The following is a 23,746-nucleotide window of genomic DNA, read 5'->3' as shown; positions in this document are numbered from 1 at the left end:
TGTTCCCTTCTCTCTTTCTTCTCCTTCTGGTATGCCCATTATTCTTATATTGCTCTTTCTGATGGAGTCAGAAAGTTCTTGTAGAGTTCTTTCATTTCTTTTAAGTCTCAAGTCTCTTTCTTCTTCAATTTGTGTCATTTCCAGGTTTCTATCTTCGATGTCACTGATTCTTTGCTCCATCTGGTCAACTCTACTACCTAAGCTGGTTATTTCATTCTTAATTTCTTCTATTGAGTTCTTAATCTCCAGAAATTCTATTTGGTTCTTTTTTAAGATTTCAATCTCTTTCGTAAAATGCTCATGCTGCTCTTTGATTGAGTTTCTGAGTTCCTTTAACTGCCTATCTGTGTTTTCTTGTATCTCGTTGAGTTTTTTCAGAACTGCAATCTTGAATTCTCTGTCATTTAAGTCACATATTTCTGTATCTTTAAGTGCCTTCTCTGGAGATTTTTCACTTTCTTTCTGAGCTATCTTGTTGCCTTGGTTATTCATGGTGATTGCTGGTTTACTATTTCTCTTCCTAGACATCTACAGGAGTGACTTCTGCAACAGGTTGATAGAAAGCGGTCTTTCTTTTGTTTGCCAGTACTTGTTGGTAGAATGTTTTATTATTTCTCCAACTGCAACTTATTTTTCTTCTCCCACACAGTAATGCTATGTTTTCTCTGCACTATTCCAACTTCTCACGCAAAGGGGGGATTCCCTGGGAGACGGGCTTCTCCTCTGTTAATAGTTCGTCTAGGTCACAGGGCGCAGTGTCCCGGTGGGTATGCGGAGAGCTTTTGATGTTCGAAAGCTCTTCCAGCTGCTGATTCAGAGCCCGTATATTTCAGCAGTTCTGTTTACTCCTGCAGGGATCCGCCCAGATAGGTGGGGTCAGGGGCGGGGTGAGTTGTGAAAGGTGGCCCAGAGCAATGGCGGCGACCACCACCACAGCCGGTCCTGCTTCCACAGGTCTCTCCCCTTTGCTGGAACTAGTTGGGCTGTGAATTTGTGTTTGCGGTCCACAGATATCAAAACAGCAAATTTTCTGTTGTTTTGATCTGACACTGCTACTGTTTCGCTTCTAGCACCGGGCAGGTGGGGGCGGGGCGAGCTCTGGGAGGGGAGGGAGGGGGCGGCTGGTCTCAGTGCCTAAGGCTCCGTTCTCTGCTCGGCAGTGCGGGCTTAAACCACCGTTTTCAGCCTTTTTCCCTCAGTCTTTTCTCCGAGGTCTCTGCCGTGAGCTTTGGGTTCAGCCGTGTTATATGCTGCCCCCTCAGCCCTGTGGGCCATAAGCGGAGCCCTAGCAGCCCGAGTTCTTCCCTCTCCCGCAGCTGCGGTGGTTCCGGGAAGCAGCGAGCTCGGAGCACTGAGCGAGGTCTGCGTCCTGCGCCCGCGCGGCTCCGTCTCCGCGCGCTTCTCCCTTTCCTCCTCCTCCCTCCACTCGCGCGAATCTGCCACCTGTAGGTGATTTCAGTCGGTAGTGGGCCTCTTCATGTTGCCTGTCTGCTGTGCAGGGAGTCCTTTGTGGAGTTTTTGTTGTTCGATTCTTTGTAAATTCCAGGGGAGCTTTACAGAGGCTCACCTCACGCCGCCATTTTTCCGGAAGTCGGTATGGCGTTTTTAAGACTAGAGAACGCATCTGCTAAATTCTTGTCTGCAACTACCTTAGAAGCATCCCCAGAACAGGGGCTTCCCTGGAGCCCCCGTGAGGCCTTGAGGCTGGTGGCTGGGCCCATGGATGCCACTGAAAATGGGTAGGTGGCATCTTGCACTCATGGTGGCCTCCTGGAGGCACAACTGGCCTTGTGTGTATAGTGGGCTCTGGCAGATGGGTGCAGAGGTCATTGAAGGTCACATATTGTTGTCAGAAATGATACAGAGACACCCACATGCCCTTTACCCAGGTTCCCCCATAGTAATACCTGGCAAAATTATAGGACAACGTAACAAGCAGGATATTGACACTAGTCACCACAGGCCCTTTCCTGCTGCACTTTTATAAAGTAGTCACGCCCATTTTCTTCCTGCTCGGACACCCTCCCTAACCTCTAGAAACTGCTAGCTAATCTGTTAGAGCCTGGACCTGGGTGAAGGCACAGCTTGGACCTCCTACATCAGATGAATTTTCATGGATTGTGAGAGTGACATAAATGTCTCTCTTAATTGAGCCTTATCATTGGAAAAGTCCTGCAGCTCAAGTTAGCCCTGAGCTGAGACAGCAGATGTCCAGCGAGGGAGACCAGACTCGGGATTGCCTCAGGGGCAATAAAGGCTTATGGGCGCTTTGAAAGAAAAGGCACAGCCTGAGGGTCCTCACTCCCCTCACGGCGGCCACCCTGCTCTTATTGAATGCTTTTGAATATTTTTTTTATTCTTTATCTTATTTGAGTATTATCAATAATTCATCTTAAAACATTCTGGTTGCTGCAGATATTTACTTTATAAGGATTGATTGCATCCTAAACTCTGCGTTTATGATTTCCTGAGATGACAGCACTTCCTTAGGGATTTCAGTTCTGATTCTCAGAGGTTAGAGAGGAGAGTGGAATTTGATGTTTAGAAATGTTCTAGAAACTCGGCTGGGGTGTGCCAGGCCTGCCAGGACTACCGGAGAGTTATCGGGCTTGCCATGGCCGCCTGCTCATGTGTGTTTCCCTCCCAGGAGCTGAGGTCCGAGAGGATGTGTTTCTCATCTGGAGGGAGATGGAGGAAGCCTGCAGCACGCTGGTCCAGATCCAGAGGCTGGTGGCCAAGGCCACTGTGGCCACAACGGACCGTGGTGGGTGCCACTTTTGGTCACTAGTATGCAAGTCATAACTGTTGCTGATTGGGGGTGGGAGCTGTTTCCATGTTCTTTACCAAGGAGAGCTCCTTGAGCCAATCTGAGGAGAGCACCCAGAACTGTGTGTGTGTGTGTGTGTGTGTGTGTGTATGTGTCGTGTGCAGATGGTTAAAGCACAACCAGAGCTGGACAGTAAAGAGTAACAACAATTTCTATTCAGGAACTATTGCAATAGAGAAAAGAAACGTTGGTACAAACTGGGCTCAGTTATGGATGCAACATGGAAAAGTGGAGATTTATGGCCAAGGAGCAGGGTGGGCGATTGGTGGATGAAAAATGACTGAGAGGAAACATCAGGGGTGGGGGTTTTCTGGCTAAACAGACTTGACAGGGTGCTTGCTGAAGGCAGGCTGGGTGATCAGATGTCACTGGGGAGAGGGTGAGGAATTTGATCAGATATCCAGGGCATTCTGGCTAAACTGATGGAGCAGGATGTTTGCTAAAATTGGGGGATGTGAAGACCAACAGGGAAGTTCAAAGGTCAAGGTCTAGTTGAGAAGAGGGTCCAGAGGAGCCTGCGTTTGGTGTGAGAAAGACCTGCTTGTAAATTCATCTCCGTCACTAGGTTAACCTGAGTCCACATCTTTAAGCTTTAGTTTATTCTTCCGTAAGATGATTATGATAATATCAGTCTCTAGGAATTACAGCAAAGACTCAGTAACATAATGCATGCTTCCCACCCAGTGGGTCTTTGGTAAATGTTAGCTCACTCTTTCCCCTTCACAGTTAAGGGAGTTAGTGTACTGACTCCTGCCTGAGAGCGCGAACGAGTAAAGGATTTCCTCTGTAAAACACTTTTTCATTTAGGACCCCACTGGTAATAAAAGCAGCTAATACTTACAGTGTATACCAAACATATCAGGCATTATTCTGAGCTCTTCACAAGTATTAACTCAATCCTTCCCACAACCTTATAAAATAGGTGCTACTATTATTTTCACTTAAGGTTAAGTAACCCTTGAGGTTACCCAAGGTCACACAGCTAGAAGTGATGAAGCTGGGATTCAAACCTTATCCACCAGTAGAAATACTGATGTCTGGCACCCACCCCTGACATTCTGATTTGATCCACATGGGCGCAATCTGGACACTGGGATTTTGGAAAGCTCCCCGGGCCACAAAGTTTGGGAACCTCTGCCTGGTTATATTGCCTTCTGGTCCCCTGCCTGTATTACAGAGGTGTCAGTGTGGGAGGAGAGCCAGGAGGCCAGGCTAACTGGGGACAGGGATGCAGCTGAAGAGGAGGAATGACAAAGGGGACACATGTAGGGGGAAGAGATCGAAGGCCTGGATGAGCTTGCCCTGTGCAACTCGATGCATTCCTGGTGACAGTTACTTTGTCCTGTGACCAGGTGTCTTGATGGGCCCGAGAAGCAGCAGCTGCAGGTGCTGTGCCAGGACCAGTTCCCTGGGGTTCCCAAGGATGGGCGTGATCAGGCGTGTCTGGGGAGCTGCTCACTGTCAGTGACACCCATTCAGTGTGAGCTTAGAGTCAAGGACTCAGACAATCCTCTATTGTCCTGAGAGAACGAGAGTGAAGCAGGAGGACCACTGATTCTCGGAATGAGATGGGGAGGCCAGACACTCCGGCCACTGGTCATTTTGACCTCTCTTAATTACCAAGAGCGGGACATGAGAATTCCTTGGGGGGGAGGGGGAGAGGGGACTGACAGACATACAAGGTTGACGATTAAGTTTGCAAACTTGCTACTGTGTGCTTACATTGGCCGCACTGTACAAAAGCTTGGGAAGGTTTCATAACCTTGGTGTATCAGTGTCTCACAGCTGTGTTCGTGTCGACGTGTGGCGGTGTCTTGCTGAGTGGTGTTCATTATTGTTATTGCATGTTTAGTGTGCCATCGCGAGAATGTCTGAGTTTGAATTAGAGCAACGAACAAACATTACATTTCTTGTTAAACTTGGCAAGAGTGGAAGTGAAATCAGGGGCATGTTAGTCCAAGTTTATGGGGATGATGCCATGAAGAAAACAGCAGTACACAAATAGAGTAAATGTTTTTCTGAGGGGAGAGAATGTGTCACTGATGAAAAGAGTTCAGGGTGGTTAGTAAGGAGCATAACTGATGAAACGTTGCAAAAATTCATTGAATTGTGTGTCAAAATCGTTGGCTGACTCTGAGAAGCATAGCAGACCAAGGAACATCGATAGAGAAACACCGTGTTTCCCCAAAAATAAGACCTAGCTGGACGATCAGCTCTAATGCGTCTTTTGGAGCAAAAATTAATGAGACTCAGTATCATATTATATAGTATTGTATTATATTATATTATGTCATATATTATATTCTATAAAATTCAGTCTTATATTATATTAAAATAAGACTGGGTCTTATATTAATTTTTGCTCCAAAAGATGCATTAGAGCTGATGGTCTGGCTAGGCCTTATTTTCGGGGAAACATGGCAGTTAGGAACATCTGAACTGAAAATCTTGGCATGAGAAAGTTGTGTGCAAAAGTGGTCCCAAAGGAGCTCACTAGTGAACAAAAGCAAAGGAGAGTCAAAGTTTGCCAAGACCTTTTGGAGAGACAAGACGATGTTTTGGTCCGTGTTATCACTGGTGATGAAACATGGGTGTACCAATAGGACCCTGAAACAAAACATCAAAGTACACAATGGAAGTCAGTCAGTTCTCCGAGACCAAAAAAGTTCCGTCCAAATCAAGAGTCAAATCGATGTTGCTGACCTTTTTTCGATACCAGAGGGATTATTCATTATGAATTTGTACCAACCGGACAAACAGTTAACCAAGTTTACTATTTGGAAGTGCTGAAAAGGCTGCGTGAAAAAGACAAAAACGATCTGAACTTTTCACCAACAATTCATGGCTTTTGCATCATGACAATGCACCAGCTCACACAGCACTGTGTGTGAGGGAGTTTTTAGCCAGTAAACAAACACCTGTATTGGAACACCCTTCCTACTCACCTGATCTGGCCCCCAGTGATTTCTTTCTTTACCCAGAGATAAAGGAAATATTGAAAGGAAGACATTTTGATGACATTCAGAACATCAAGGGTAATACAACAACAGCTCTGATGGCCATTCCAGAAAAAAAATTCCAAAATTGCTTTGAAGGGTGGACTAGGCACTGGCGTTGGTGCATAGCTTCCCAAGGGGCATATTTTGAAGGTGACCATAATGATATTCAGCAATGAAGTACGTAGCACTTTTTCTAGGATGAGTTCGTGAACTTAAATTGTCAGAATTGGTATATGAAACAATGGTATTTAAAGACATTGGACACCAGGCCATGAAGGCCAGTTATCCCTCAGATACAGGGAGAATTCAGGGGGAGCTCTGGGTTATTCCAGCTTAGTGCTTTGAGAGGATTTCCAGGCCATGGTGTGGGGACAAGTGTCTCAGGTGGAGCACAGCAAACTCCCAAAGTTTGGAAGCCAAAGTGAAGAGTTCAGGGAGACCAAGACATCTAGACTTCACAGGACAACGTGCCAGAGAGGAGAGAGGTGCACAGAGAGAGAACTCTGGAAATCTGCGAGCTCCCTGTGAGAATTCAGCTCAGTGCTGATCAGCTCATTCATGTGAGGAAATCACCCGAGGCTGGGAAAGATCCACTGAAAAGAATTAGAAAGAAAGGGCTTGGAGCTCACACACAACCTGTTTTCACCAGCCCGAATGGGAAAATGTATAACTCATGGGGTACCAGGTAGACTACTTGGGAAGGTGTTGCCTCAGTAATGGGGACTGACAAGCCTTAAACTGAGCTCTGTCTGGGCTCTCCTAAGAAATCATCAAAGCAAGACATGAAATAACTCTTCGTAGGTAACTTACCTGCATCGTAGAACAAAGCTCAGGGAGCTTTAAAAACTACAGAAACATCCAGTGCCCAAAAAAGTAAAATTCACAATGATTGGCATCCAATCAAAGATTACTAGGTGAGAAAGGAAGTAGGAAATGCTCCCCTTAATAATAACTCAATCAAACTGACTGAACTGATACAGACGTTAGGATTGGCAGAAAAAGACATTCAAACAGCTGTTATAACTGTATTTCATATGTTCAAAAAGTTAAGTAAAGACAGGGAAGATATAAAAAAAGATATACATTGAACTTTTAGAGATGAAAGCTTTTAGATGAAAACATGCTGAATGGGATCAATGGCAGTTAGACACTGCAAGAATAAACGATCAGTGAACATGAAGACACAGCAATAGAAACTATCCAAAATGAGACAAACAGAGAAAAAAATAGTAATAAAAAACCAAAAAAATAAAAAACAAATAACTAACAAACAGAGTATCGGTGAGCTGTGGCACAATTTCAAGTTGCCTAATACTGGGGGTGCCAAAAAAATGTATGCACATGACTTGTAGTCATCTTTTGTTATTGGTGTATATTAATACAATTTTCATACAGTTTTTTCCTTTCTTAAAATGTGTATACATGTTTTTGGCACCCTCTGTATATGTGCATGTAGATGGAATTCCCAAGGAGAAGCAAGAATGGGAACAGAAAAAAATATTTGAAGAAATAAAGACTGAAAATTTTCCAAATTTGATGAAAGGTACAATCCAAAGATATGAGACATTCATGAGTGGCAGGAAAATGAAAGAAACTACACCAAGGGACATCATCATCCACTTGCTCAAAACTAATAATAGAGAGGAAATCTTTTTTTTTTTTAACTTATTTTTAAAATTTATTGGGGTGACAATTGTTAGTAAAATTACATAGATTTCAGGTGTACAATTCTGTATTACATCAGAGAGGAAATCTTAAAAGCAACCAGAGGGAAAAAGCACATTATGTATGAAGGAACAAAGATGAGCATGACAGCACATTTCTTGTTGCAAGTGAAAAGACAGTGGAGTGATGCCTTTTTTTTCCCCATTCAGTACCTTAAATTTTCAATCTAGAATTCCATATTCCATGAAAATATATTTCAAAAACAAAGACAAAGACATTTCCAGACATACAAAAGCTGAAAGAATTTATTATCAGAACATTTGCTCTGCAGAAAATGTTAGAAGAACTCCCTTAGGCAGGAAGAGGATGATACTTTTATAAGGAAAAATGAAGGGAAATATGGACCTACACAAAGGAATACTTAAACGTAATGGAGGTTCTAGCCAACACAGTTAGGCAAGAAAAAGAAACAATGGTCTCCTGATTGGAAAGGTAGAAGTAAAACAATCTCTAATAATAAGTGATTTGGTACTGCTACGTGCTACATTGTGGATTAACTTTGAAAACATTATGCTGAATGAAAGAAGCCAGACACAAAAGGACACGATTTGTATGATTTCATATACATGAGTGTCCAGAACAGGCAGATCTATAGACTAAATTAGTGGGGGGGGGGGGGAAGGGAGGGGGTAAGTAAATGGGAATGGGGAGTGATTTCTGATGAGTGCAAGGTTTCATTTTGGGATGATGAAAGTAGGCTGGAATTAAATAGTGGTGATGTTTGCACAACTGTGTAAATAAAACCCACTGAATTATATATTTTAAAAGGGTGAATTTTATAGTATATGAATTATATCTCAATTTTTAAAAAAGAATCCATGAAAAAAATGTTGGCAGTGTTGATGCAAGATCAAAAAAAGTGGCAATAGTTTAATTTCTGAAGGGAACAGATTCAGATTTCTGTCTTGGTTTAATTCTAGTATTCCCACTGTTTCAGAATTCCCATTCTCTGTACCACATGAATTTCAGGTTCTTAACCTAAAGTTCCCAAACTCCATTAATTCTTCCCTCAATCCTTAATCTTGATTTTTCCACTCTATTCCAAACAACTTGAATTAATCTGTGTTTGCCTTGCTAAGTCACACTATTTTTAAGGAAATTGTTGCCTAAGGAGTAATGTGTTGCCTACATCACTGATCCTCAACACTTTTTAGTTTATTTGAAATGTCATTTTAGATGTAGACGTTAAATGTGGCTTGCGACATTCTTTCCCAGTGGTTTTCTCTCAGCCTTCTTGCAGGTTTGTCACAAACCTGATTATCACTCCTTATTTCTCTGTGGCCAGTTGCATGTGTTGTTGTTTAAACATTCTTCCTGACTACTTGTAAAGTAATACCTTTTTCCTTTCTTCTTGTGGGACATCACCTCCTTCTTCTGAACCTTTCCTTTTCAACTAATACACAGCATGCATTTCCTACTGTGCCACTTGCCAGATGGCAGCCAAGGATGGGTCTAGCGTCTCATGTCTCCTGTGATCACAGAAATGTTGGGCAGTGTGTACCATACTGTCATCTATCAAATCTAAGCCCTCCCAAATGTTCTGTGCATAAAGGCTCTGGAACTGACTAGCTTTAGAAAATACTGTTCACAGCTCTGCTGCTGGTGAGCCCACCGATGGGTCCCACAGAGGCTTAACAGGCATGTGATAAAGAGTCTTGAAACTGTTTACCTTTAAGATCCCCAAACTTTTTCCCTCTTTCTGAGTAATATCCATTAACATGCATTAGAAGTATGTTCGCGGAACAGTGTGCAAACGTTGACCTTGGAGCTCTCTGAGGTTGGTTCCAGATTTAGCGCTCTAGTCTATTCATTAGCTGATGGTTCCCGTGAAAGTGACATGGACTTGGAGTGGCAGGAATAAGGAGCTGCACAGGTGACTTTTAGTGGGGGTCTTCAGAGAAACATAACCAACAGGATATTTGTAAATGTGTGTGCGTATGCAGGCACGTGCGTGCGTGTGTGCACGCGTGTGTGTCTGCAGAGAGAGGGAATTGGTTGACATGAACATGAGGACTGGCGAGTCCAGAATGGGCAGAGCAGGCCGCAGGCTGGACACCCAGGGCAGAACGTCTGAGGGCCATCTGCTGCCAGAGTCCCCTCTTCCTCGGGGGATGTCATGTCAGTCTTTTTTCTCTTAAGACCGTCAACTGAATGGAGGGGGCCCACTCATGGTAAGGCGGATTATCTGCTTTACTCAACGTCTACTGACTTGAATGTTAATTTCTCCCAAAAAATAACCTCACAGAAACATCTAGAATGATGTTAGACCACGTACCTGGGTAGTGTGGCCTAGCCAAGTAGACACGTGAGATGAAGCCTCTTCGTGAGGCAGGCATTTGAACCCATTGTGGCTGGTGTTGAACCTATTGTTGCTGGAAGACGCTTGGAAACTGTGCCTCAGGGACGGAGTGGGCACTGAGATTCTGGGCCCGATTTGTCATTTTGCTGTGGCCTGGCTACAGCAGTGATGTTTTAAAAGCATCGGCCAGTCACTCTTACACATTAAAACATGTTCTGAAGTTGATAAGCAGGCCGGAGAAGACCAGGCCAATTGCTTCCATGGACTAGATGTGATCTGCCATGTGCTTCTCCCACTGTAATTGGCAGACACTTCTGAGCAATGTGTCACCTGGGAAAGGAGAGCAGTGGGGCCAGGATGAGCTGGGAGCTCCCAATAAATGGAGGGACCATCCTAGGCTCTGCAGGGGAGAGTCTGTGGGACACTCGCATTGAGGTAACTGCAGGGCATAGAAAGGGTCCCTTAACAAGGGCCTCTATGACTGGGTCAGCCCCCACCCCCCACCCGCTAGGCAAAATGAGGGCCACCACTAACTGCTATAATTCACACTGAAAGTGAGAAGATTTCCCCCTCGCTCCCCTTTCTTCAGCTTGGGAGCACCTAGGCCGTTTTTGGTGCTTGACTGCTCTTTCCTTACTATATGAAGTTCAAGTTGCTTTGGGGTCTTCCTCCCAACCCCCTTTTTGGAGTATAATTGTGAGCCTGACTCATGCCCTAAAAGTGACCACACCGCCTGGTCCTGGGTGAAGCTAGAAGGAGTCAGAAGTTAGTCTCTGGCTCTTTAAAATCCCTTGTTAAACTTAGTTTGATGTGATGTGTTTTTAGGAAATTATTTTCTGGTAAGCTGGAATTTATGACCGATAAAGGGCCTTACTGTTTTAAAAGAAGGCAACTAGAAACAGAGCAGAAGGTTGTGACAGTGTGCATGTTGCTATGGCAATAATTGAATGAAAATTTTATTGCTATTGATCAGAAGGGAGGCAAATAAGAAAGTAGGAATACAGAGGAGACAGAGGCTCAGAATATAAGTAACAATAATTGAGCCACCTAGGGATTTCTCACAAGGTGGATCCCACTAACAAAAAAGCTTTATTCTCTCTGTCCTGCTTCCCTGTGATGAAGGCAGTCACGCAGGGAACCTGGGGACAAGAAGCGATGAGAAGCCTCTGATCAGAGCATCTTGTGCAGGGTGAGAGGATACTGTGACTCGTGTCCAAACTGACTGCTGGCGTTGGCCATGGTGCCCAAAGGGGCTTTTGGTGCCAGATGGGTTTAAGGTTCATAAGGTCCTTTGAGATGTTCCAGCCCCAGTAGGTGTCAGAGGACATTATTTAAAAAGTGTTCTATTAAAATTTGAGGACGTGGCTCATAGGTAGGATTAATGGACAGATCCTTTAGGTATTATTGAGAAACAGTTGGCTCCAAAGTGTTTTATATCTTCAAATCTTATTCTAATTATAGATCCCCTTAAATATAGTAATGAGTGGCTGCGGATAATATTTTCATTTCCCTAGTAGTGAGCACTACTTTTTAGTTAAAAGTGTAATGTGACTTGAATCTGTGTCTGGTGGAAGCATAACTGATGGGGTCACCAACTTATAATATAGAAAGCTCTTTCCATCGTACCCCAAGTGCAAAGCTTGGCTGCACAGCACAGTCATCGGGAAGCTTTGAAAAATCCATGTCCAGACCAATTAAAACAGAGTCTAATGGGCAGGGTGCAGGCGTCAGTATTTAAAAACTGCTCAGAGAGTTGCAATGTGCAGGGTTAGGTCTAAGTGGACATAAGCTGTGTGGCCAGTGGACCTAATGCTCCGTGGACACTTTATGACCCCCTGCCCAGCCCCTCTCCTGGTCCTCCTAGTGCTCGCTGGTCCCAATGGGACTGAAAGCTCAGGATCCTTTCTGCCTGCCTCCCGGTGCAATGCAGGTAAGTGTTTACCAGTCCACTCACTGGAGCAAAGAAGCCCTGCTTTGTAATATCTGCTGATTCCCAGGTTCTGAATGCTCCCAACGTGGTTAGTTTCACTCTGGCTGTGTGCTGCCGCTGTGCGGGGCTGGAGGAAAGGTGCACAGTCAGCTGTCCCGGCCAGGGCAGCAGCTCCTGTGAGGCACCCCAGATACCCCAGCCCCCCTTAGGAGACAGTAGGGGTTTTGAGCCACCCAGATAAATACTTTGCTGCCTCTATGATGGCTGGCTCACATGGTTTTTCCGCTCATGGGGCATAACACCATGTCCCACTTAGAGAGTATAGGAAGCCTTTGGAAAACACCACGGGAATGTGTGGAAGGCTGGGGTTTTTTGAGCAATTGACCTCTGGGTTATACTTTATCTTGTCAGCCTGACTAACGTGAGTTGCCATAAGTCAGCTCCAGGTGCAGGAACTGACATATGAAGTTTCTGAGCCGGCAAGTTGAGGGCCAGGCTCTGAGTCAGGATAAATCTGCCGGGTTCACTGGGGAGCTCCTGTGGGAGGCAGCCCGCCAGCCTTCTGGGATTGGTCACTTCCACGTCCATGCAGGTTACACACCCTTACGTATCCTCCCCCTTGTTACAGAGCAGTGCCACATGACTCTTCTCCTTGAATCACTTCAACACACCTAGGAAGGCCAAACAGAGGCTATCTGAAGGTGAAGAATTCCGCTGAAGTTCAGAGAGGTTAAGTGGAGTGACTCGCCCAAGTTTGAGCAACTTGCCATCACTTCCAAGCTAGGAAGTGATGGAGGCAGGACTTGAACTCAGAGCCTCCTACCCCAAGTTCAGTGCTCTCCCGACACACAACCTTGGTCTGTCCCCCATGTCCACCTATGCGTGGGGCCAGTCACCTTATGTAGTGGTGGCAGTGAGCTGAACAGCAGCAGGTCCCTGCCTTCTAGTCTTGTGAGCTGATGCTCTGCCAGTGCTGTGTTGGAAAGTGTGCTTCCGAAAATGGATGCAGTCTAGCAGAGAACATGTGCCAGCCTGGGAGATATCACAGGGGTGGTGGTGAAGTAGGAATGGCTTATAGTATGAATGACTGATGAGCTGTGATTGCCAACACAGAATTGGGAGCATTCTCTGTCCAGAATGAGTCAAATCCGGAAGACACCTGGGACTCTAAGAAGTGGCTACAGAAAAACGGCTTAAAAGCCCAGAGGCTGTCATTTTATGATGTCCTTGCCGACTGCACCTTCCGCCATGCTGATGGAGTTGTCGATATAAAAGCCAAGCCTGAAAATGAGTCTGTGCAGACCAGCGCGGTAAGTGAAGTGCCCACGGTAGGCATGGCCTTCTCTGTCCTCTGTGGTAAGGCCTCCTTCCGGCCAGAGCCCAGCAGGACCATGGTTAAAGGCAGCATGGCAGGGATCTGGGACTTTCCACACAGAAGCGTGCCCTCTACTTCCCACCGTGCACTTCTCTAAATGGTACTTGTGAGAGTGGAGATTCAGTCTGGGAACAGTTTCTAGAGATAAGTGAATTATACAGTGAATGTACACAAGCCAGGAGCTGGGCCTGTAGAGATTCAGGTATTATGAGTCTCAGAATTATTCAACATGGTGGCTAAAGAATGGAAGAGAGCAACTGCTGGTGAATATGCTCAAAGCGGGCATTTCTAGGGTCCTCTTGTATTGTCACCATATCAAAGATATGTTAGTCTAGTGACCACCAGCCAGCATGTAGTGGGTTCCTAGTAAATGTAAGATCGGATTCTCTAAGGCAGGGGTGTCCAAACTTTTTTCAACGTTTTTCACCAAGGGCCATATGCGGTAAAATTCACAAACAGCCGGGCCACTCACTCGAGGTGAAGTCCGTATTCCCTCACCTGGTTTATTTAAGTAAACTAAATATATTTTTGGAATTTGCTGCGGGCCAATTAACAATGGATTGTGGGCCGCAGTTGGCCCGCGGGCGCAGTTGGGACCCCCCTGCTCTAAGGGCTTACGGTACTGGGAGTGTGTACTTGAGAACGTCTGGGAGCTGCAGTTCCATGGTGCCAGTGGATCCGAAGGAGAGGCTCTGGCTCGTGTGGAAAGATGACGGCCTATGGCAGTGGCCCCTAAACTGTAGCACAAGTCAGTCGATGGGGGGTGGGGTGGGGTGGGGCGCCAAGAATTGGCATTTATAACAGTTCCCGGACAATACTGGAACTGCCACTCCAGGGGCCACACTTAGAGAAACACTCATGTGAAGAACAGGACCCAGAAGACTCAAAAGTTTAGAATGATGGAAAGACTAAAATGTGTCACAATATGAGACAGAAAATTGGGATAAATGAATATCCTAAATTTGTAAAACTTAAGGGAAGCTCTTTCGAAGGTAGTGAAGGGGCAGCAACAGAGCAGACATGCCCATAGGGCAGCGTGGCAGAGACGCTGGGAGAGGGTGTGAAGGGCCTTCTCAGATACCAGCCACTTCACAGATGCCCCCAGGCTCTGAGTCAATGTCGAGGTCACCACTGAGATGCCCGTCAATTCAGAGGTGAAGCCCCAGTCCCTGGCACTCCTTGGGCTTTCTGGCCACAGGGCTCCCCGACTTCCAGGGAAGGGCTTTCCTTTGGGGGTACAATAGCTTCTTATTGCCGTGTGTTGACAGTGAACTACAAGGAGGAAAATATAAAAACTGAATTAGCAAAATGCAGAATCGATGTAAGACTCATTTCCTGGCATGTAAGCAGGATACGGAGTAATGGCTGGGTTGCACAGGGAACTCTCGTTTGTTTCCTCCTCAGCCCTTTTCTGACTTTGTCGGCGTTATTCAGAAATGTTATTACTTCAGGAAGTCATACATAACTAAATTTTCATGTTTAAAATTCATTAGGCCTTGGATATTGGAAAATAGGAATCCCTGTCCACTTGAACATAGCTTACTGCAAGCTCATGACAGAGTGGGACGCTCCGCCTGTCTTTCACACTGATCTCCTCCTGGTTCTTACCATTTTAAATGAAATTTTACAGGGAGAGTTTGAAGAATGTGGCTATAAATGGGGAATTTTACTGCAGGTTTCTAGTGCTAACAAGTAACAATGTGGTAGAAGTTGAGAAGCACAGCTCTCCTCTTTCACAAATGTTGATGAAAAAGGGACAACTTTCTTTTCAGTATTTGGGGATACATATCTGAAACTGGATTTATGCCTAAAGTTGTGATGTGTGTAAGGTAGCGAGAAACAGGCCGTGAAATAAGTAGATTATTTAGGGTTCCCCCAGACTCCCACTTGGTAGGGACCCCCTAATGTTTTAACCCTAAAAACCGATTGGTAGATACGGATCTAGGAAACTCATCACACTGAAAAATAAATGACTGAAAAGGCCTCGCTGTGTAACATTTCTAAGATAAATGAGCAGGTGCGAGGAGGAGACAAAAATGCATTGCTAAATGGGGAATTTCAGGCGAAGTCTGGGAACCTGATACTTCGGGGCCCCCCTGAAATCGCACCCCTAGTTACTGGTGCTGCTCGTGTACAGAGCCGGCCCTGACGCTCGAAAACCCACTAGAGTCTCACCATTTATTCCATTACTTACTGAGCCTTCACTATGTACCAGGCAGTGTGATCTGATGGGAAGTGCAGCAGACTTGGGGTGAGAAGCCCTGGCTGTGAATGCTATTTCTGGGATAGTAAGGAAGTAATTTAACCTGTTTGACTCACTGTCATGTCTGTAATGTGGGTGGTATAAAGTCCAAATTAAAAAATGCATGTCTGAGCACTGTGCCTGGCTCTCGGAGCTGCCCCGTGCATGGTACCTTCCTCCCTCTCTTTATTACAAACACTGCGAGTCAGAAATGAACATTTATGGAATGCCCCTGTGCTTTTCATACTAGGTGAGTGTTTGTGTTCTCAGATCACACCTGAGAAAGCTTGGTGTCAGGGCCTCCGAGAGGTCAGGCAGCTGGATCTGAGGCAGCGTCTGCGCTCAGACTTGCTCTACTCTCACACTGTGTTTTCTTATTCCGACATGCTGACCACGTCCCTTGTGATCTGGTCTCCCACTGGCAGTGCATGAGGCACAGTTGGGAGACAGCATGTGGCGGGATTGAGAGTAGGGAGAACTCTTGTGTGTTCCATCCCGGGAACATGGTGAGGATGAGGGAGAGGCAGCTTCTCCTACTGTCTGGGCACTGTGATGGCGGTGGTCTCCTCATGCCCTTCAGCCCTTTGTGCATCGGTCACCACCTGACCCTTGTCTCCTCTCCGTGCGGCTCTGACCTCCCTCTCTGAGGCACCTCCCTTCCTCCCTGACCCCAGAACTTCTCTGCTGTGCCCTCTGCAATCGGAAGTCATCAGCAAACCCCCAGAGACTCAGGTGCTCCCAGATGTTTCCTTTGCCTGCTCTTCTGGGCTCTCTCGCCCTGGTTACTTTCCCATCCCCTGTGGCGCTGGAGCTGGGTGGTGGCCTCCTTGCTACTCTCTGTTGCTTCTCCATCATTGTCCTGTCCTCTTCCCATGTCATCAGACAGCCACCTCCTGTGGCTATCACCTACTGAGCCCAGGTCACCTCTGGCATTCCTTGACGATCAAGCTTCTGGCTTGCTGTTACTGGCTCTGTTTTAATTCTTAGTGATGCCAGACCCCTGTGGATGGCCCTTCCCACACCCTGACCTTGCATTGCTCTGACCTCCTCTTCGGCATACAAACATGGTGTTATTCCTCCCATGTTAAAATTACGGCCTTTTGACCCCCGTTGGCTTCTGGCTCTCCTCAGTTTCCTTTCCCCAGGTCCGCAGTTCTCCTAGGCTTCTCGAACACACTCCAGTCCAAGGCCCCCTCTCCGCCAAAATTCGCTCTCTCCAGAGGTCGAGTCTCAGTCTCTTTCTTACTTGGCCTGTTATACCGTTTGATAAAGTTGGTTACTTCCTTGACATTCCTTTACTTGCAGAAAATGCACTGTCCTGTTTGACCTCCTCCCTCACTGATGTTCTTTCTCAGCCTTCCTTGTTCCATCCCCCATGGCCCCCACCTCTAAATACTAATGGGCATCAGGGTGCAGCGGTCAGACCTCTTCTGGCTGCACATTGTCCGGATGGACTCTGCTGGACACACTAGCTTCCCTGGGGCACAGATAGGATTGCATCTTTCTGAGCATCGTTCATGGCCGCAAGCGCAGGCCTCTATACAGAGCAGGCCCCGCGCATGTTTGTTGAGCCAGTAGTTCAATATTTGTACCATGGGAGAGAGTGCTAAAAGCTGGGTGGATAAGGCAGAGATGGAGGTGCTGTCCGGACACTTCTCTTCTCTGCATGGTTTCTGAGTTGCTTCTGTCCTTTGTCCTTTCCTTAGGAGACCAACAAGAAGACAATCCACGCGAAATACTGCAGCAGATTTGTCCACGCTCCCTGGAAGGACGGGAGCTTGGTGCACGTCTGTGTTACCAAGGAGAAGTACTCCTGGTACCGTGAGAGCATCCGCGCAGCCCTGGCCCGCATCCAGGGCAGGTATTTGCAGAGAGTACAGGTGGTCTAGTCTGTCTTGAAATTCAGACCTGCTTGACCTCTTGGTAACGCTTAGCCAAGAGCAATGGCCGAGGAGCAGATTAAGTCCAGGCAGCCGTCTGGAGGTCTGCCGGTGCCTCTGGTATCACAAGGGGTGTTTGGATTTAGATTCTGAGCTGCCTTGATGCCAGTGCAGACTCTTAAAAACAGTGAACAAAGGTGCAGCTTGGTGTTGGCTGTGCGTCACTGGAGGGACCAAGGAGAACTCTGCCATGTCTTGTGGGCCCCAGGAACACTGGGACCATTACAACTGTCCTCTGTCCTCTTGCACATGACATTCAGGGCAACTTCCACAATGTGGAATGCTATATATGTCTATGAGTATCTTAGCAGCTAGAAATAGCATCACCCACTCCCTCTCAACGCTGCTATTTCTTAAAACCTGGCAGTGCTAAGGTGTCACCTCAGCCCCATGGCGGTGGTCCTCCTTCAGGCCTAGGGGACACCTCAGACCACAAAGACCAAATCCATGTAGGTGCAGAGGCTTCTAGATAGAGCTGGATTCTAATCCCAGCACTGCCACTTAACGTTTTTGTGCGTAAAGTTCCTCATTTATAAAGTGGGAATAATAATACCATTATAAATATGTTCTTTGGATTAGATTAGATACCAAATCTGATGAGTACAGGTGAGTACCCAGCTTGTAGTGGCCACTTGGCAGTGAGAGTTCTCTCCCTCCTGTGTTTTCTGTTACAAAGCCACGCGCTGCGGAGCCCTTGTCTGCCCCATATTAACTCTCCACAGCCCCAGTTTCTCAAACCCAGCCACTGACGGGTCACTCAGATAAATTAGTAACCCTGTGTCTGGAGCCTTCTCTGCTTAGGGTTTTAGGGGTGACTTTTGGGAGAGTAATTTGGATTGCAGATCAGGGAAAAAGGATGCTGCTTAAAAGATACTCCACCTGGCAGCTGCCAGGTCTGTTTGTCCCTCTCCTCCCACCAGGTGTCGGGTTGTTGGGAGCTTTTCTCTCCTCTATTTCCAGAAGACTTTGTGGCGGCTTGGTATCATGTCTCCCTTATGTGTGTGTAGCATTCATCAGGGAAGCCATCTGGGCCTGGAGTTTGTCTTTGTGGGAAAGTTTTTAACTATGTGTTCAATTTCTTTAAATGCATATACAACTGATGTTGGTAATTTATGGCATCTTTGTTTTCTAATCATTATTTTATAGATCTTTTCCAAGAACCAGTTTTTGGTTTCATTGTTTTTTGTTTTTTTTAATTTGCCTTTTTTTGTTTGTTTGTTTTAGTTTCAGGTGTGCAAAACAATGTAATAGTTAGACATTTATACCCCTCACAAAGTGGTAACCCCCTCCCCCAAGCTACTACGCCTCTGACATTGTATATGGGTTTTCTCCTTTCTATGCTGTTGATTTCTGCTCTTACCTTTTTATTTCCTTCTCTCTTCTTATTTTAGGTTTCTTTAGGTGGATGCTTAGGTCACTGATCTGAGAGACTCTTCTTTCTTTCTAGCATAAGCTAGAAATGAGGAAGTACTGCTTCACCCGCCTCTCACAAATTTTGATGTGTTGTATGTATCTCATTTCATTCAGTCCTCCGTATTCACCCTACAGATTCTAGTTGCCTAGGCCTTGCTGAACTCTGAACTCAGTTTCAGATATTTTCTGCACCTGCACTGCCCCATCCCTCAGCCTTTGCCTACAGCCATGAACTTAATTTACATTCTGTGATGGCAGCCTGAGCTGGAGCACAGAAGCCGTCCTGCTCCTACAACTGCCTGGTGCTTGGTTCCTGTGGGGACCTGGGCTTGCTTGACACAGTCCGTAAGCCTCATCAAAGCTTCAGAAATGTGCTGGCATTACTAACTTGACTGAATTCGGCAGGGTTAGAAGGACAAATGGTCTGAAGTCAGACCTGACGGCTTCAAACTCTCAGATGACTGGCAGTGATTTACTTTTGGCTTCAGAATCCAGTGTTGGATTTATTTTTCTGTCCTATGGATATTCCTTGTTCTGTTTTACTTGGATTGATGATGGATGGGGGCGCTGATGAGGGAGCCAGCCCACAAGTAGGATTTTCCCCAAGAAACCCCTCAAAGTGAGTGATGCACGCACAGAAGGTTGTGTAGAAACAATACAGCACAGCACAGGCCTCCCCAGATGTGTCATTAGATTCTTAGGAAGATGCTCTTGTTCCCACAGGCTGTAACCACTCACTTTCACCCCATTTCCTGCCTAGGATTAAATGGCTGCAGGATGGGAGTCAAGCCCTTTTTGGAAAAGTGCGTAATGACTGCGTCTACGTCCTCATTGATACGTCTCACTCGATGAAGGGCAAATTGGACTTGGTGAAGGACAAGGTCATCCAGTTTATACAGGTTGGATGGAGCTGTCCGTTCGTGTGTTTGGGGGCCTGTGTATCATGAGTGCACCTGCAGTGGTTGTGGGGGTGCCCAGGGGAGGTACACTCCAGAATCTACAGGGAAGCCATTCCAGGAAAGATCCCCTTTGCCAGTTAGAGAGCCCTCAGTTCTCCTCTGTAAGCAGAGCTCCCTGGGCAGGTCCTTTCCGTAATGCACAGGTATGTCCATTGCTTCAGGTTTTTCTCTGCCCTGAGAGCTGTGGTGTGTGCATACCTCCACGGTTTTCCTGATAAGCTTCAGCTCGGCCTTTGGATTTCAATCTCCAATGTCTGGGAGGGGTGCCATGTGCCCTGGCCCAGCTCAGAGGTGTGGGAGGGGGGAATGTGGCTGATGGGTAGGAGCCTCCCGTCCTTATTAATACCGCCCATGCTGCTTCGGACTTGTGGGACGTGAAGCACACGGCTGCGTTTCCTAACCCTGAGTTTCCACACCCAAAAATGGGTGTCATGGGCTGTCATGAGCCAGTCATACTGACGTGAGCATTAACCACAGAAAATAACTGTGGGGAGTGTTGACAACTACAAAATTACAGCTTTTAATTTGGTAAACCTCTATTGGAGAAACATGGGCAGATGGAACGCAAGTGACTAGATACGCCATGGAGTAATGGCCTTACCAAATGTGACACTGTTTCAGATTTCCTTGTCTTAAGCATATTGCATTTAGTGTGCATATTTAATGCACGAGTAACATCAGTGTTAAAGACAGCATTTGATGTCACAGTATATACATGAACTTATACGTATACGAGGTGTGATCAAACAATATGGTGAATGCTGCTGCTGAGTACCACCCAACGGAAAGGCAGGGATCTTCAGTACGGAAGCGGCACATCGAACCTTAGTTAACAGTGTGTGATGTTTCGACTTGTTTGGTGCAGTCAGTCGGGTGTGAGCTATGGTCCAGAGAAGGTGTGTTTTAAAGTGCTGTAAATCATCCTCCATCATAACGACACTCCATGTCACACATCACTTCTGGTACAGCAATTTCTGTCAGATAAAAACATTACGGGGGTGGATGAGTGGCTCAGTTGGTTAGAGCATGAGCTCTGGGCAACAGGGCTGCTGGTTCAATTCCCACATGGGCCCGTGAGCTGTGCCTTCCACAACTAGAATGAAGACAACGAGCTGCCACTCAGCTGCCACTCAGCTGCCACTGAGCTCCTGGGCGGCCAGAGGGCTCAGTTGGTTGGAGCTCGTGCTCTCAATCACAAGGTTGCCTGTTCGACTCCCTCAAGGGATGGTGGGCTGTGCCCCCTGCAACTAAGATAGAAAGGACAACAACTTGACTTGGAGCTGATGTGTTCTGGGAAAAACACACTGTTCCCCAATAAAGTCCTGTTCCCCTTCCCTAATAAAATCTTTAAAAAAACAAAAAAACAAAAAAACTCAACATTACAGTGTGTCCTCATCCACATTCACCTTATTCACTGAATCTGTCACCGTGCAATTTCTTCCCCAAAGTCAGAATGATTCAGGACATCCAGGCAGCCATGATAACGCAACTAAAGACACTCATGAAAGAGGACTTCCAGAACTGCTTCAGAGAGTGGCAAGAATGATGGGATAAGTGTGTTCAATGTGAGGGGGAGCATTTTGAGGGGGATTAATGGCAATGTGTCTTTTACTATAATAATTTTTTGTAATTTAAATGTTTACCATATTGTTTGATCACACCTTGTATGTTACATGTACAACATGTTCATACATATATACACTTGTAAAGGTTAGCATCCAAACTGTACAGATGTTTTACTTAAATGCCTTTTGTGCTAGAAAAGACTTTCTCTATTGAATGTAATTTTTAGCTTCTAGAACTGAAAATAGATATCATAGTAATTAAAATTGATCAAACCATGACCTATCCTAATATTTTCTTACATTTGAGTGGTTTCGTGGCTAAATAATCATCATCTCTTACAGGAACAACTGAAATATAAAAGGAAATTCAATTTTGTGCAGTTTGATGCTCAAGCAGTTGCTTGGAGGGAAAAACTTGTTGAAATTGATGAAGATAATTTGAAAGAGGCTCAGTCCTGGGTTAGAGACATTAAGGTAAGGTGGGGCTGGGTCTGGGAGGAGCAGCCTGACTTGATCACCAGCGGAGGTTAGCATGGCAGGCACATTCTGGAGACAGTGCTTTGGGCTCCAGCAATGGCGGTGGCTTCACATAGACACTCACTGTGTCTACAAACATCACATCAATCCAGTGTCATTAGTTTATATCTTCACTCGGGGTGTGGCCTTGTCAGCAGTTCTAAGCCCAGCACCTAGCTCTGATCCCTTCTGCAGGTGGGGAGGGTTTCTTTTTCCCTCTTTCCTCCCACCAGCTGTCCTGGGTTTTCACCAGTGCCTTAGGACAACTGGCGAGGATCATGTTTGCATCAAACCAGTGTTGATTCATGACACCCAGTGTTCAGCTAACACAATGTGGTTTGTGCCCTTCTCCTCTCCTCCCCACCACACACAGATTAAGGCTTTTGTTTTCTAGGGGAGGTACAGGGGAAGGGTCTCTTGGGAATTCATGTGTCGCTGTTCCCCTTTCCCATCCCTGCACTGTGAAGGAGATAGTCCCCAGACTCTTCCCTGTCTTTTCTGTGAGCACCTTGTGGGGTTTGTGGTGAAATGGCCCTCAAGAGAGCGCAGACCCTCCCATCATTGTGGCCTCCAGCTCTTCAGCCTGCAGCCAGTGCACACCTGGGCAGCGTCTGCCGGCACCAGTTGCCCCAGCCAAACTTTTCTTATGAGAATCTGCTGCACCCGGCCCAGGAAGCCTGACTCTGCAGGTGCCCAGCTCTCCCATATTTTGGGCCAGTTTGTTGCCCTGTGACCTGAGCACTCTGATGGGCATAACAGCAGGCACATGCTTGCTGTTTGTCTGGCTTTTTCTCATTGTGAGTTTCGGGGTGACATCCTTGCCTGTGCTCTGCATCCCTGGGCAGAAACTGCAGGAGTTTTTTAAATTGACAATTTCTTTGCTGTACTTCCAGATAGCTAGTGATAACACATTGTGTTAGCTGACGCTCGGTGTCATGAATCAACCCTGGTTTGTCGCAAACGTAATCCCTGCCAGGTGTCCTCAGGCTGTGTGTTTAAGTTATACTGTCAGCCTAACGAGCAGTAACTGTGTTAGTGCCTCACACAGAAGCACACAAACATAAAACGTCATCAAGAGCTCTGCATCAGGACAGGAAGTCCACAGTCCTGGCTTCCTGCTGTCTGGGACCCTCAGGATAGTGGCTACAGCACACCCAGGTGTTTGGCTTCTGGGAATTTCTGGGCTTAAATTGTTATCTCAGTATAATTCTAATTTATTTTTATTTCACAAGTACTTTTCTTTCTTTTGGGGAAAGCAGAAAATAACACTTGTGTGAGGTCATCTTTGAGATTCAAATGTGTGCTTGGTCTCTCTCTCCCTCTCTCTCTCCCTCGATCCCTCCCTCCCTCCCTCCTGTAGACTGGAAGTTCCACAAATACTCTGCATGCCCTGCAAACTGCTTTTGCTGATAAAGAAACACAAGCAATCTACCTTTTGACAGATGGAAGACCTGATCAGGTACTTATGAAAGTTGGGGACAAAGAGGGACTCACCAGTACCCTGAAAGTCATGACTGAGAATGGGTTTGGGGGGACCTTTTCGGTTGCCGTTTGAAACCTGTTGGGAGGTATTTCCTGGGCTGAGGGACCCAGAACTGAGAAGAGAAAATGCACGGAGGAATTCCTTTGCCAAAACACTGAGGAGAATTTGTGACTGTGACTTTGGTTACTGCGAAACACCCACAGGCTTGGAGACCAAACCCATGTAAGGTGACCTCTACCTTCCGGTGAAGACTGGTGCATATTTTATTATAAGCTAAGAGTGAGAAGATTCTTTTTGATTTTTTCCTTTGGGCATTCTGAATCTAAACATGTCACTACACAATGTCCTTGGTTTACCCCTAATTTTAACTTAGTAATCACTTAAACAAAAGCAGGTCTTTCTAGTGGAATCTTCTTTGTTTTGTTTAGCCTGACTGGAAAATGTTTGAAAAGTTTTAGTGGAGTCTGTTCATC

General features: G+C 46.1%; 1 protein-coding gene across 6 annotated transcripts in view; it reads left to right on the top strand.

The window, feature by feature from the left end:
- VWA3B (von Willebrand factor A domain containing 3B) overlaps nt 1-23,746 on the top strand; it is a 165,387-nt gene that overhangs the window by 56,435 nt on the left and 85,206 nt on the right. For all 6 annotated transcript variants that reach the window (XM_074332571.2, XM_074332569.2, XM_074332568.2 and 3 more), the window contains 6 exons: nt 2,648-2,764; nt 12,894-13,090; nt 17,104-17,258; nt 19,511-19,649; nt 21,617-21,748; nt 23,151-23,249. In XM_074332571.2, coding sequence (XP_074188672.2) covers nt 2,648-2,764; nt 12,894-13,090; nt 17,104-17,258; nt 19,511-19,649; nt 21,617-21,748; nt 23,151-23,249 — 839 coding nt within the window. The remainder of the gene's footprint in view (nt 1-2,647; nt 2,765-12,893; nt 13,091-17,103; nt 17,259-19,510; nt 19,650-21,616; nt 21,749-23,150; nt 23,250-23,746) is intronic.

This window comes from Rhinolophus sinicus, chromosome 2 (genome assembly GCF_057876585.1).
Source record: "Rhinolophus sinicus isolate RSI-liver-muscle chromosome 2, RSI-T2T, whole genome shotgun sequence".
Lineage (NCBI taxonomy): Eukaryota > Metazoa > Chordata > Mammalia > Chiroptera > Rhinolophidae > Rhinolophus > Rhinolophus sinicus.
Note: the sequence above shows the minus strand (reverse complement) of the source record. Positions and strands in the feature narration are given on the sequence as shown.